Source organism: Cervus canadensis, chromosome 5 (genome assembly GCF_019320065.1).
Source record: "Cervus canadensis isolate Bull #8, Minnesota chromosome 5, ASM1932006v1, whole genome shotgun sequence".
Classification (NCBI taxonomy): Eukaryota; Metazoa; Chordata; class Mammalia; order Artiodactyla; family Cervidae; genus Cervus; species Cervus canadensis.
In genome coordinates, this window is record NC_057390.1 from 1,659,517 (window position 1) to 1,673,888 (window position 14,372).

The 14,372-nt window shown below is 44.2% G+C and overlaps 2 protein-coding genes across 6 annotated transcripts in view; both read left to right on the plus strand.

Annotated features, from left to right (window-relative positions):
• The first annotated feature begins 3,692 nt into the window (after nucleotides 1-3,692).
• MTLN (mitoregulin) lies at nucleotides 3,693-5,365 on the plus strand. The gene is made up of 2 exons (XM_043470406.1): nucleotides 3,693-4,037; nucleotides 5,263-5,365. Exon 1 carries the CDS (start codon nucleotides 3,730-3,732, stop codon nucleotides 3,898-3,900), a length of 171 nt encoding a protein of 56 aa, XP_043326341.1. The 5' UTR covers nucleotides 3,693-3,729; the 3' UTR covers nucleotides 3,901-4,037; nucleotides 5,263-5,365.
• Nucleotides 5,366-10,993: 5,628 nt separating this feature from the next.
• The window catches only part of NPHP1 (nephrocystin 1), a 65,666-nt gene continuing 62,287 nt past the window's right edge, over nucleotides 10,994-14,372 (plus strand). For all 5 annotated transcript variants that reach the window (XM_043467746.1, XM_043467747.1, XM_043467750.1 and 2 more), the window contains exon 1: nucleotides 10,994-11,140. In XM_043467746.1, coding sequence (XP_043323681.1) covers nucleotides 11,072-11,140 — 69 coding nt within the window. In that variant the 5' untranslated portion in view covers nucleotides 10,994-11,071. The remainder of the gene's footprint in view (nucleotides 11,141-14,372) is intronic.

Consider the following 14,372-nt stretch of genomic DNA (forward strand, 5'->3'; position numbering starts at 1 on the left):
TGGGGATGGTCTTGATCCCTGTCTCCTGTACAATGTCATGAACCTCCATTCATAGCTCATCAGGCACTCTGTCTATCAGATCTAGTCCCTTAAATCTATTTCTCACTTCCACTGTATAATCATAAGGTATTTGATTTAGGTCATACCTGAATGGTCTAGTGGTTTTCCCTACTTTCTTCAATTTAAGTCTGAATTTGGCAATAAGGAGTTCATGGTCTGAGCCACAGTCAGCTCCTGGTCTTGTTTTTGCTGACTGTATAGGGCTTCTCCATCTTCGGCTGCAAAGAATATAATCAATCTGATTTCAGTGTTGACCACCTGGTGATGTCCATGTGTAGAGTCTTCTCCTGTGTTGTTGGAAGAGGGTGTTTGCTATGACCAGTGCATTCTCTTGGCAAAACTCTATTAGGCTTTGCCCTGCTTCATTCTGTACTGCCAAATTTGCCTGTTACTCCAGGTGTTTCTTGACTTCCTACTTTTGCATTCCAGTCCCCTATAATGAAAAGGACATCCTTTTTGGGTATTAGTTCTAAAAGGTCTTGTAGGTCTTCATAGAACCATTCAGCTTCTTCAGCATTACTGGTTGGGGCATAGGCTTGGATTACCGTGATATTGAATGGTTTGCCTTGGAAACGAACAGAGATCATTCTGTCATTCTTGAGATTGCATCCAAGTACTGCATTTCGGACTCTTTTGTTGACCATTTAGGACTTTCTCTCTCTCCCGCATGCTGTGGCGCTCTTCTCTTCGTGTCTTTGGATCGACGTGCCCTCACACCTTGAAAATGGATTTTACTGCTATCTTCTAAATAAAGTAGAGCTGTAACACTGATTTCTCTAAGAGCTATAACACGGTCTGTCCAAGACCCGAGCGCTATGACACGCTGAGGGCTTTAACGTCCATCACTCCAAATCTTTGTTGTGACGAGACAAGAGCCGAGGAGCATACACTCGCCTGACACCTATGGTTCCATGACTCGGGTTTAACCTGGCTGAAACAACCTCCGCTCGGAAGAGGCCAAGTGCAGCAGGAGCCCAACTCAGTGAAGCTCCCGAGGTAGAAGCGGAACGTGAAGAAAACCCAGCACAAGGGAAGTGACAGGAGGACCATCGTGCTGGAAACCGGGACAGCAAAAAGCTCACGTGGCTCAGTCTCAGATTCCAGAAGACTTCCGGTTAAGGTAGGAGGTCCTCGTTCCTATGGCTGGAGGGACATATGCCTAACGAAATCTGAACTCCGTTACATTTTCTCATTTCTTATTTCCTCGAATCCCCCGCGAACAGGCGGGCGGCAGTGGGCACAATTGAAGATTTAGTTCAGTCACCCACAAATAAACCTCTTGTAACCACTCCCTGCCTGTCACTCAACATGAAATGTTTACTAAGTGTCTGTTACGTGCAAACCTCAGATGGTAAACAAAATCTGCTGGCAATGGAGGAGACCCAGGTTTGATCCCTGGGTCAGGACGATCTCCTGGAGAAGGGAACGACTACCCACTCCAGTACTCCTGCCTGGAGAATCCCATGGATGGAGGAGCCTGGCGGGCTACAGTCCATGGGGTCACGGAGAGTCAGACATAACTGAGCAACTAACACTATGTGCCAGCCATTATTGTAGGCACTTGGGACTCATCAATATACAACTGAGACCAAAAAACAAAACAAAACAAAAAAAACCCACCCTCATGTAGCTTACATAGTAGCAGGGGATCTGGAGATAAACAGTTTTTGTATTAAGTAAGTATTGGGTTGGCCAAAAAGTTTGTTTGGATTTTTGGTAACATACTATGGAAACCCTGAATGAAATTTTTGGCCAAGCCAATGAATTCCACAGCACATGAAGGGTAGTGAGGATGGAGTAGGAGAACAAAGCAGGAAAACAAAGAGCAGAAGTACCAGACAGCAGGGATTTGTTGGGCTTGTGACGTTTAACTAGGTCCCGATGAGAAACTGACAGTTGGCAGAAACCTAAAGGAGGTGAAGGAGTTAGTCCTGAAAGTATCGGGGGGAAAGTACACCACGCAGGAAGACCACCCTGGAAACGCCCTCAGGTGGCACCCTGCCCAGTGGGCTCAGGAAACAGCAAGCGTTCGTCTTTCTGAATTATGGTCTCCTCAGTCCCTGCACTGCAAGGAGATCAAACCAGTCAATCCGAAAGGAAATCAACCCTGAAGAGCCACTGGAAGGACTGATGCGGAAGCTGAAGTTCCAATACTTTGGCCACCTCACGTGAACAGCCAATTCATTGGAAAAGACCCTGATGCTAGAAAAGATTAAAGGCAAAAGAAGGGGACGGCAGAAGCTGAGATGGTTAGATAACATCACTGGCTCAACGGACATGAGTTTGAGCAAACTCTGGGAGACAGTGAAGGACACAGGAGCCTGGCGTGCTGTGGTCCGTGGGGTCCCGAAGAGTCAGACACAACTAGCTGAACAACGAAGCTGACTATGTGGTTAGCGTGACTGAAGAACCAATTTTTGAATTTTTTAAAACAATTTAGGGACTTCCCTGGTGGTCCAGTGGCTAAGATTCCAAACTCCCAGTTCAGGGAACCCAAGTTTGATACCTAGTCAGGGAACTAGATCCCTCACGCTGCAATTAAGAGCTCAAATGCCACCCCTAAAAGCTCACAAGTAAAAGTGAAAGTCACTCAGTCCTGTCTGACTCTTTGCAACCCCATGGACTATACAGTCCATGTAATCCTCCAGGCCAGACTGGAGTGGGTAGTAGCCTATCCCTTCTCCAGCAGGGTCTCCTGCATTGCAGGCAGATTCTTTAGCAGCTGAGCTACCAGGAAAGGCCAAAAGCTCCCATGCCACATCTGAAAAGATCTTGTATGCTGCAACCAAGACCTGCTGCAGCCAAATAAAATAAAATAAATCTATAAAAACAATTTAATGAATTTTAATATAAAAATCAATATTCAACTCAGTCGTTGGAGAAATTTTTACATGTATTTGGAACGATGTGGGTATGTGAATCTAACTTTTCAACGAACTTTTACAAATTCTAGAAACTGATCAAATATCTGCACTAAAAATTTACTGTTCAAATTGAGATGTTTGGTTAATTATAACATCTACACCAGATTTCATAGACTTTTAATATAAAAAAAGAAAAAACCTCATAATAACTTCCTCTATGTAAACTAAGTAAAATACATATTAACAACAATTTCATCTGTTTGCATTCTTAATAAGTTACCAGAAAATTTTTTTTTCCCCCAGAAAATTTAAAGTCACATACTTGGTTCACATTCTACGGCTTCGAGAAAATATAAAGAGGTTGAACTGCCCATGGGGTTAGAAAGAGGCACCACTGAAATTAGGTAATAATGCAAGGAAATATCTGATGAATGCCAAACACGTGCGGTAAGGGCTCTGAGGAGGGAAAGATGGGGATGTAGGAGAGCCAAGCAAGTCTTCAACAGGTGGTGGTGGTTTAATCGCTAAGTCTCTGTCTGATTCTTGCGACTCCATGGACTGTAGCCTGACAGGCTCCTCTGTCCATGGGATTTCCCAGGCAAGAATACTGGAGGAGGTTGCCATTTCCTTCTCCAGGGAATCTTGCCGACCGGGATCGAACTCGGTTCTTTTGCATTGCAGGCGTATTCTCTACCCACCCACGAGATTCAAGAGATGCGCCGCAGCATGTGCCCGCCCCTGAACGCGCTCGGTCTTTTGACCCCGCCGCCACGCCGTAGCCGCGCTGCACGGCCCCGGGTTCGCGATGGCGGACGTGTCCGAGAGGACGCTGCAGTTGTCTATACTGGTGGCTTTCGCCTCCGGAGTGCTCGTGGGCTGGCAGGCAAACCGGCTGCGGCGGCGCTACCTGGACTGGAGGAAGAAGAGGCTGCAAGACAAGCTGGCGGCGACGCAGAAGAAGCTGGATCTGGCCTGAGATCCCCGCCCTGTTGGTCTCTGCCGACTCCCGCGCGACCACCTCGAGACCATCTAGCCTGTCCCGTGCGGCGCCTCGGCCACAGCTAGGCCCGTCTCATGCCCTCCGCCCGCAGTGCCCGGCTTGTCTTGGAGTTGGTGAGCAGTATTTATAGCAGCGCTTTAAGGGCAGATTTTGGAGATAGACGAATATCTTGGGGCAGAAGGGTTTCAAGGGCCCCAGAAAGAGGAGAAAGTTATGTTTTCCATGGTAACGCACACTTTAGTGCCATAGTTCAGTTCCTGTGCGTGTTTAACGGGACTGCCCTAACCACGTGCAAATTTATGCACCTTGACAACATTAAGCTTCAAAATGGAAAACACTCGAAAAAGTAGAAAGCAAAAAGACAGACCGTGGAGGTGTTCCTACCACTCTTTCTCTCCCTGATCAGTTTATATTTAAAAATATCTTTGATAGCACCATAGTACATCTTTGCATTCATGCTTTGTCATCTCCAGTCTAAATTCTTAGCTTTTTGGCAGGCTGGGAAAGTAGAAAGAACAGTGAGTGGCTTGGAAGTCAGGAGCTTTGAATCTAGTCTTGGCTTTTTCATTAGAGCTCTGCAAACTTCCAGGGTTTCAGTTTTCTTATCTGTAACACCAGATCTTTTTTTTTTTATTATTATTATTTTTTTTTCCAGTGGGTTTTGTCATACATTGATATGAATCAGCCATGGATTTACATGTATTCCCAATCCCGATCCCCCCTCCCACCTCCCTCTCCACCCGATTCCTCTGGGTCTTCCCAGTGCACCAGGCCGGAGCACTTGTCTCATGCATCCCACCTGGGCTGGTGATCTGTTTCACCATAGATAGTATACATGCTGTTCTTTTGAAATATCCCACCCTCACATTCTCCCACAGAGTTCAAAAGTCTGTTCTGTATTTCTGTGTCTCTTTTTCTGTTTTGCATATAGGGTTATCGTTACCATCTTTCTAAATTCCATATATATGTGTTAGTATGCTGTAATGTTCTTTATCTTTCTGGCTTACTTCACTCTGTATAATGGGCTCCAGCTTCATCCATCTCATTAGGACTGGTTCAGATGAATTCTTTTTAATGGCTGAGTAATATTCCATGGTGTATATGTACCACAGCTTCCTTATCCATTCATCTGCTGATGGGCATCTAGGTTGCTTCCATGTCCTGGCTATTATAAACAGTGCTGCGATGAACATTGGGGTGCACGTGTCTCTTTCAGATCTGGTTTCCTCAGTGGTAACACCAGATCTTATTGTTCATGGTTTAACTAAACAGTAAAAATAATTTGAAGTTATCTGTTATGTATTTCTAATTTTAATTTTTCTTTTCTGTTTCCAACAGCTCATTGAAGATGGATGTGGAGAACTGGAGAGAAATAATTTCTCCTTGCACTTTATGAATCAATTTTATTTTTAAAATAAAAAGTAAACGTATTTGAACCTTTTATTAAAAGGGAAAGGAGTATCATTGCATTAAGAGAGCTGGAGCCTCAAAACTGATAATTACTGTTTTTGATAGCATACCTTGTTTTCTAAGGAATCTGTGCTAGTTCATTGGTACAACTGCAAAGCAAAGTTGGTCTGGGAACCATTACCAGCCCCTTTGCTCAGCAGATTTGCTGGAGCTATTCTGGAAACCAAACAACTGTATAAAAATACCTGAGATAAGGTAATATATGTAAGACCTTCACACTTCTGAGGGTGACAACATACTCCAAGCACAAAGTATAAGTTTTTATTGACAGAAATTTCTTTTGTATCGTTAACAGAATATACACGTAAAAGAGAAAACTCATTGAATAGAGCTTAGTGATAAATCCCAAGTACAGTTGACCCTTGAACAACATGGGTTTGAATTGCATAGATCCACTCAAGTGTAGATTTTTTTTCAATAAATCTACATGTAAGTGAACCAGTATCCACTTACTATCCACGGTTGGTTGAGGCCATGCATGTGGAAACATGGATGGGAATGATCAACTGTGGCGCTTGAGCATCCTTAGATTTTGGTGTCCATGGCAGCTCCTGGAACCAGTCCTCCAGTGGTACCAAGGGACGACTGTGTCTAAAAATCAAGAGTGAGTGACCAAGTCCCTATGTGCTAAGTCGCTTCAGTCGTGTCTGACTCTTTGTGACCCTACGGACTATAGCCCACCAGGGTCTTCTGTCCATGGTATTCTCCAGGCAAGAATACTGGAGTGGGTTGCCATTTCCTCCTCCAGGGGATCTTCCCAACCCAGGGATAGAACCCAGCTCTCTTACGTCTCCTGCATTGGCAGGCGGGTTCTTCACCATTAGCACCACCTGGGAAGCCGGTGGTGCCTCCAGGCTATTAGTATGTGCCCAGTTAAGCATCTGGGTTATGACCAGTTCTCTCTGGGCCTGTTCTTGGGCCAGGTTCGTGATGCACCTGGTCTTCCCAATGTTGACTCCTTTTCTAGTACTTACTGTAGCACCTGGACACACTTGCCTCCCTCTCCTGTCTCGCCTCAGTGTTCATCATCCTTGCCCCTCAGTGTCTGTGCTGTCCAGCCCCCAGTTTCGTCTGGTCCTTACGTGGTTTTAGCCGCCGCACGGCTCCTCATCTGCCCCTTGTGTTCTGCCCACTGCACCTTTACGCGTGCCCATGTGTGCCCATCCCTGGGTGGACAGCCGCCTCTGACGTCGCCTCTCGCTGTTTCTCCTCTGTCTCTACCCCTTGCCCTACTTAAATGTGTTTGGTTTTTTTTCCCTTGAAAATACTACCTTACTTGGAGATGTTACTTTTTCCCTGTTAGCCACTAGTTATTCACTATGAGTCTCTGAAGCTGTTAAATTCTTTTTCATCTTTTTAAAAGTGAGCTCAGATCATTGGTGTAGGGGGAAGAGCTTGGGAATTGGATTTATAGGAATGACCCCCATGTGGGGAAATGTTATTACAAACCTCCCTGAGAGATGTGAAATGTAAAATTTTAATAGCTTCTGAGACTCATAGTGGACTAGTTCTCCACTACGAGCCTCTCCAAAGCTGTTAAATTCTTTTTCAGTAGCTCCTGTGAGGAAGCCATACAAGGTTGATATTCTTTGTAAGACACTGATGGAAGAAAATCATAATAGTTTTTATGAAACAGATTGTTCTCAGGAGAAACAATGGCTGTGGTTTGCTTTGGTTTTGGCTGCCTCACTGCAGAACTGTCTCGTTTTACGTTCCTCTTGATTTTCACAATGGCATTAAGGGGTGACAGCGGAGGAGCAATGACTGGTGTTAAAGCGACTGCTGAGGGTACAAGTGAAAAGAAACCTAAGTTAGAAAACAGCACAGCTGAGTGAGTGCATTCCTTACAGCACGGTGATTACTGAAGGGCTATTTCTCAAACCTGAACATGAGCAGAAAGCCCTGGAGTATCAGTACAGATTCTGATCCTGCAGTTCTGGGGTGAGGCCTGAGCATAGGGGTCTCTAACAGACTTCCGGGTGATGATGATGCCAATTCAAAACACATAGGAAATGCTTGTCACTCTGAATAGGGTACAAAAGTGTATAAAATCAGTCATCTCTCCACTGGAGGTAAACAAGAGTAATAAACTTTTTTTCATCCTTCCTCATTCCTCATACATGTACATATATGTAAGGGGTTTATTTTTACCAACATAGAATTGTACCATCTTCATGACCCTGTAATTTTTCATGTAAAATATGGAGCTCCCTATAAAACAGGTAGAGAGTTGTCCTATTTAGAGACATATATGTAAAATAAGGATTTCCTAAGTGACATTGTCTTTAATGCAGTTTTTTTTCTTTCTGCTTACCTCTTACAAGATCATTCAGTTCAGTCGCTCAGTCGTGTCCGACTCTGCGCCCCCATGAATCGCAGCACGCCAGGCCTCCCTGTCCATCACCAACTCCCAGAGTTTACTCAAACTCATGTCCATCAAGTCAGAGATACCATCCAACCATCTCATCCTCTGTCGTCCCTTTCTCCTCCTGCTCCCAATCCCTCCCGGCATCAGGGTCTTTTCCAATGACTCAACTGTTCGCATGAGGTGGCCAAAGTATTGGAGTTTCAGCTTCAGCATCAGTCCTTCCAATGAACACCCAGGACTGATCTTCTTTAGGATGGACTGGTTGGATCTCCTTGCAGTCCAAGGGACTCTCAAGAGTCTTCTCCAACACCACAGTTCAAAAGCATCAGTTCTTCTGCACTCAGCTTTCTTCACAGTCCAACTCTCACATCCATACATGACCATTGGAAAAACCATAGCCTTGACTAGACGGACCTTTGTCGGCAAAGTAATGTCTCTGTTTTTTAATATGCTATCTAGGTTGGTCATAACTTTCCTTCCAAGGAGTAAGCATCTTTTAATTTCATGGCTGCAATCACCATCTGCAGTGATTTTGGAGCCCCCAAAATAAAGTCAGCTACTGTTTCCCCATCTATTTCCCACGAAGTGATGGGACCAGATGCCATGATCTTAGTTTTCTGAATGTTGAGCTTTAAGTCAACTTTTTCACTCTCCTGTTTCACTTTCATCAAGAGGCTTTTTAGTTCCTCTTCACTTTCTGCCATAAGGGTGGTGTCATCTGCATATCTGAGGTTATTGATACTTCTCCCAGCAATCTTGATTCCAGCTGGTGCTTCTTCCAGCCCAGTGTTTCTCATGATGTACTCTGCATATAAGTTAAATAAGCAGGGTGACAATATACAGCCTTGACGTACTCCTTTTTCTATTTGGAACCAGTCTGCTGTTCCATGTCCAGTTCTAACTGTCGCCTCCTGACCTGCATATAGGTTTCTCAAAAGGCAGGTCAGGTGGTCTGGTATGCCATTTCTTTCAGGATTTCCCACAGTTTATTGTGATCCACATGGTCAAAGGCTTTGGCATAGTCAATAAAGCAGAAATAGACATTTTTCTGGGACTCTCTTGCTTTTTCGATGATCCAGCAGATGTTGGCAATTTGATCTCTGGTTCCTCTGCCTTTTCTAAAACCAGCTTGAACATCTGGAAGTTCACGGTTCACGTATTGCTGAAGCCTGGCTTGGAGAATTTTGAGCATTACTTTACTAGCGTGTGAGATGAGTGCAATTGTGCGGTAGTTTGAGCATTCTTTGGGATTGCCTTTCTCTTGGATTGGAATGAAAACTGACCTTTTCCAGTCCTGTGGCCACTGCTGAGTTTTCCAAATTTGCTGGCATATTGAGTACAACACTTTCACAGCATCATCTTTTAGGATTTGAAATAGCTCAACTGGAATTCCATCATCTCCATTAGCTTTGTTCATAGTGATGCTTTCTAAGTCCCACTTGACTTCACATTCCAGGATGTCTGGCTCTAGGTGAGTGATCACATCATTGTGATTATCTGGGTAGTGAAGATCTTTTTTGTACAGTTCTTCTGTGTATTCTTGCCATGTCTTCTTAGTATCTTCTGCTTCTCTTAGGTCCATACCATTTCTGTCCTTAATCGAGCCCATCTTTGCATGAAATGTTCCCTTGGTATGTCAGTCCATCTGAAAATACTTTATAACACTCCCTCAGTTGTTGGATTTTTAGTGGAAAAACTAGCTATTTAAGTGAATTTTAAGTATCATGAGCCATAATGAAGAAGTTAATTCAAAATAAAGACAGGAGCTATAAGTAAAACAGAGCAACAGTAGAATAGTTGAGTATACTAGAATATGTGATACAATGAAATGACAAAGAGCAATGAGAGGGAGCAACCTACAACCTACACAATGATATAGATGCATTGCACAAACAGGTTGAGTGAAAGAAGCCTGACAAGATGCCAGTACAAGGTATGAATCCACATTCAGTTCAAAAAGAAGCAAGACAAATTTTTACAGTAGAGGTTGGGGTAGTGTTTACTTTTAGTGTAGGAGTGGAGGTGGGCGAGGACTAGAAAAAAGGGAAGACTATCAGGATGCTGATCACCACCAGTATCCAAATCTGGCTGATGTTACATGGAGCTGTGTTCAAAGTGAAAATTAAGTGAGGTGGTTCTTGTCACTTTTCTGTTGAAGAACGAACGAAAATAGCATGGCTGTTGGCCTGTGGGATTAACTTGTAAACATGTTATCAATGTGGTTCATCTTTTAAAAAGTGAGCTTCCGCCCTTAGTGGGAAGAGTTTGGGAATTGGATTTATAGGAATGAGTCCCACTAGGGGAAACGTTATTACAACCTCCCTGAAAGATGTAAAATGCAGCTCATAATCAGGGTTAGAGACTTCCTGTAGAACAGAATGACCATCCCTAGACCATAGAACTCAGGATGCAAAAACTACAATTAAGTGATACTCCAGCAATATCCCAAATAGCGAAGAATTAAATACTGCCTTTGTGAAGTGAGAGTATACAGCAGAACCACGTATCCCACATAAGCCATGTAAGAAAACTATCTGTACAGTTCATTTAAGACATTAAGAAGCTTCAAGTACCCTGGTGGCTCAGACGGCAAAGAGTCCGCCTGCAATGCAGGAGACCTGGGTTTGATCCCTGGGTGGGGAAGATCTGGAGAAGGGAATGGCAACTCACTCCAGTATTCTTGCTTAGAGAATTCCATGGACAGAGAGGAGCCATGGGATCGCAAGAGTCCGACTCGACTGACTGAGCGACGAACCAAGATTAGTTCAGCAAAATTGGTGCGCGCAGGCTCAGTCGCTTCAGTGATGTCCGACTCTTTCCGATCCTATGAACTGTAGCCCGCCAGGCTCCTCTGTTCAGGGGATTCTCTAGGAAAGAATACTGGAGTTGCTTGCCATACCCTCCTCCAGGAAATCTTCCCCACCCTGCTGGCTACCGCATTACCGGCGGGTTCTTTACCTCTGAGCCACTGGGGAATCCGAGTAACCCTGAAGGAATGTGGTAATACTGAGTATTATGGGACTTGTAGTTTCGGACGCAGCGGCACGTTCTCCCCCACCTCCACCCCAATCCTTCGGGATTGGCGAGGAAAATGTGACTTGCTGGGCAGTGAACCTGAGCAGCGAGCTTCGGACCTGCGGGTTGAAGGAGCCGCTTCCTCAAGAGAGGATTACCCCCACATTCTTCCAGAATCTGCGTCCCTGCGGGGAGCAGGGTGCCGAGACGGACGCGTAGTGATGACGTCACGCCCGGCGCTTCCGCCATGGTTTCCCTGGCGACCGGTGTGCTCTCCGCGCCTAGGCGACGGAGATGCTGGCGAGGCGGCAGCGCGACCCACTCCAGTCCTTGCAGCGCCGCAGTCAGGAGCTGAAGCAGCAGGTACCGTCTGGTGAGAGACCTGGGCTCCGGCGGCGGGCGAGCTCTGGGGCGCACCCTAACTCTGAGAGTCATCCCCAACCCGGCCTTTCCAAGTTGTAACCTCCCCCACCCGCAACGTCCCGGGACCAGATTCTAACCCCTCACGCTCCCAACCCAGCCCCGGGGAGGCTAGAAAATGGGATCCTCGACTAAGTGCTGTCCTCCTCTCCCTCCACCCCACCTAACAGCTCCATCTGCAACCTAACAACTCTTCTATCCCATCTCACCTCCAAATCTAAACTAATAATGACATTCCAACCATCTCTGCACTTAACATCACTTTCCTCCATTCTCCAAGCTTCCTTTCTCTCTCATCCACTGGAGGCTGTTGAGTGTTTTTGCTTCCCTTGAACCCAAGCCAAATATGCATCAAGGAATAATATATAAGAAAAATGTTAAGACCTGACAAATGAGCAAAGGACATGAACTAAAGAAGAAATACTGGTCACATAAACATGGGAAAAGTTGACTTCTAAGATAAGCAATTGCAAAGGAAATGAGATACCACAAACACTTAAAAAATATTGATGCTCAGTACTGGGGATGCTGTGATGAAACAGGTGCTTTTACTGCCCCAGGGTATAAGGCACAGCGTTTCTGGAAAGTACCTTGACAAGATGTAGAAGATATTTATGCTCCCAGGCTGTGTAATTGCATTTCCAGGAGGAAACACAAGCTGGAATCAAGATTGCCTAGAGAATATCAATAACCTCAGATATGCAGATGACACCACCCTTATGGCAAAAAGTGAAGAAGAACTAAAGAGCCTCTTGATGAAAGTGAAAGAGGAGAGTGAAAAAGTTGGCTTAAAGCTCAACATTCAGAAAACTAAGATCATGGCATCCGGTCCCTTCACTTCATGGCAAGTAGATGGGGAAACAGTGATAGACTTTATTTTTTTGGGCTCCCAAATCACTGCAGATGGTGACTGCAGCCATGAAATTAAAAGATGCTTACTCCTTGGAAGGAAAGTTATGACCAACCTAGACAGCATATTAAAAAGCAGAGACATTACATTGTCAACAAAGGTCCGTCTAGTCAAGGCTATGGTTTTTCCAGTGGTCATGTATGGATGTGAAAGTTGGACTATAATGAAAGCTGAGCACCGAAGAATTGATGTTTTTGAACTGTGGTGTTGGAGAAGACTCTTGAGAGTCCCTTGGACTGCAAGGAGATCAGTCCTGGGTGTTCATTGGAAGGACTGATGCTGAAGCTGAAACTCCAATACTTTGGCCACCTGATGTGAAGAGCTGACTCATTTGAAAAGACCCTGATGCTGGGAAAGATTGAGGGCAGGAGGAGAAAGGGATGACAGAGGATGAGATGGTTGGATGGCATCACCGACTCAATGGACATGGGTTTGGGTAGACTCCGGCAGTTGGTGATGGACTGGGAGGCCTGGTGTGCATATTCATGGGGTTGCAAAGAGTCAGACATGACTGAGCGACTGAACTGAACCATACTTTAAAAAATTGAGACAGAGGTTGAGGGATGGAGGTATTCATCACAGTATACTTAGAAAACTCTGGATACAACTTAAATAATCAGTAGTAGAAGAATGTTTAAGTAACTCATATTGGGATATAATACAGTGTTTAAATTTTGTTATGGAGATTTTAACGTGTTAGGGGAAATATTTGTGATAAAATGTCAAGTTAGAACAAATATAAAATTGAATATGCAGTATTTCAGTTTAAAAATTTATATGGCTCAGTGGTCTCCTGCAATGCAGGAGACATGGCAGGAGCCCGTGGGTTCCATCCCTGAGTCAGGAAGATCCCTTGGAGGAGGAAATGGCAACCCACTCCAGTATTCTTGCCTGGGAAACCCCATGGACAGAGGAGCCCAGCGAGCTACAGTCCATGGGGTTGCAAAAAAGTCAGACACGACTTATTGACTAAACAACAGCAGCAATATGCAATATACCTAGAAAAAATATGGAAAGAAACATGCCATAATGGAAACTCTGTGTGGTAGAGTGCTAGTTGACTATTGTTCTGCTTCATATTTTTTGATATTTTCATAAGTTTGAACACTGTATACTACTTTAAAAATTAAGAAAAAGGTTAGTAGTGATGAATGGGTTGTTTATTTCCTGAAATTCCTATTTCACCTTGCTAATTTTACTTTTTATTTCTCATTTGATCTGTTAATATTACCAAGTATTATTTCCACTAAATAAAATTATTTTATAATCTTTAGCAGACAAAAGGTGTACTGAATGCTCATATATTATCCAGTTTTGGACTTTCATCTAAAAAGTACAAAAGACTGGGTGGATAAATATTTCTTAAGGAACTCTATTGGAATTATAGTGGTACAACAAAATAGAATACTGTTCTGGTAGAAATAAAAATAAAAGTTGATGAGACACTGACTTAAGCTGAGCTTTGGCCAGATGCTTTATATTGTATTGAATTTTAAATTTAGTGGGACATTGACAGAACCAGGAAAAGTTGTAGAAGTAAGCCACAACAACTGTTACTGATACAAAGATGAAAAAAAACAATGACCGGGGTTATTCACTCTGGAACCCAATTGGCTCCTGAGCCTCTTGATACCCTGTGTGTCTGGGAAGGGCTCTGTGATATTGTGGGGTCCTCCTTCCCTGACCTCATAAAGGATGTGCTTCTGCCCAAGCTCAGTCACGGCCGACTTTTCGGGACCCCATGGTCTGTAGCCCACCAGGCTCCTCTGTCCATGGATTCTCCAGGCAAGAATACTAGAGTGTTTTGCCATTTCCTTCTCCAGGGGATCTTCCCAACCCAGGGATGGAACCCACGTCTCCTACATTGGCAGGCAGATTCTTTACTGTCTGATCCACCAGGGAAGCCTCCACAGGGGACACCTGAAGCAAAAAATGGCACAGACTTCCACCCTGTTATCCATGGGACAAGTTATGAAGGACCCGCCTGGGTTATGCCTGTGATGGCTGACTCTGGCACCATGTGTGTAGATGTTATAAATAACAGATGCAAAGTGGCACCAGTAGAGAATTTTTATTTTTTTTTTTCAACCACTTTATCCTTTCCACATCTATAGAATCCAAAAGATGTATATGCCTCTTTTGTGGGTATGTTGGCAAAGTTACAGATAGTATTTGGAAACTGCTAAGTCACAGTATAAGATATAAGAATGAGGATAAGAAAGAAAAAAACTTGTGGTTTATTCATACAGGGAGTATTAATCATCA

What these genes read in the sequence shown, in the direction of transcription:
- MTLN (XM_043470406.1), top strand. Translation starts at nt 3,730, where the DNA reads ATGGCGGACGTGTCCGAGAGGACGCTGCAGTTGTCTATACTGGTGGCT.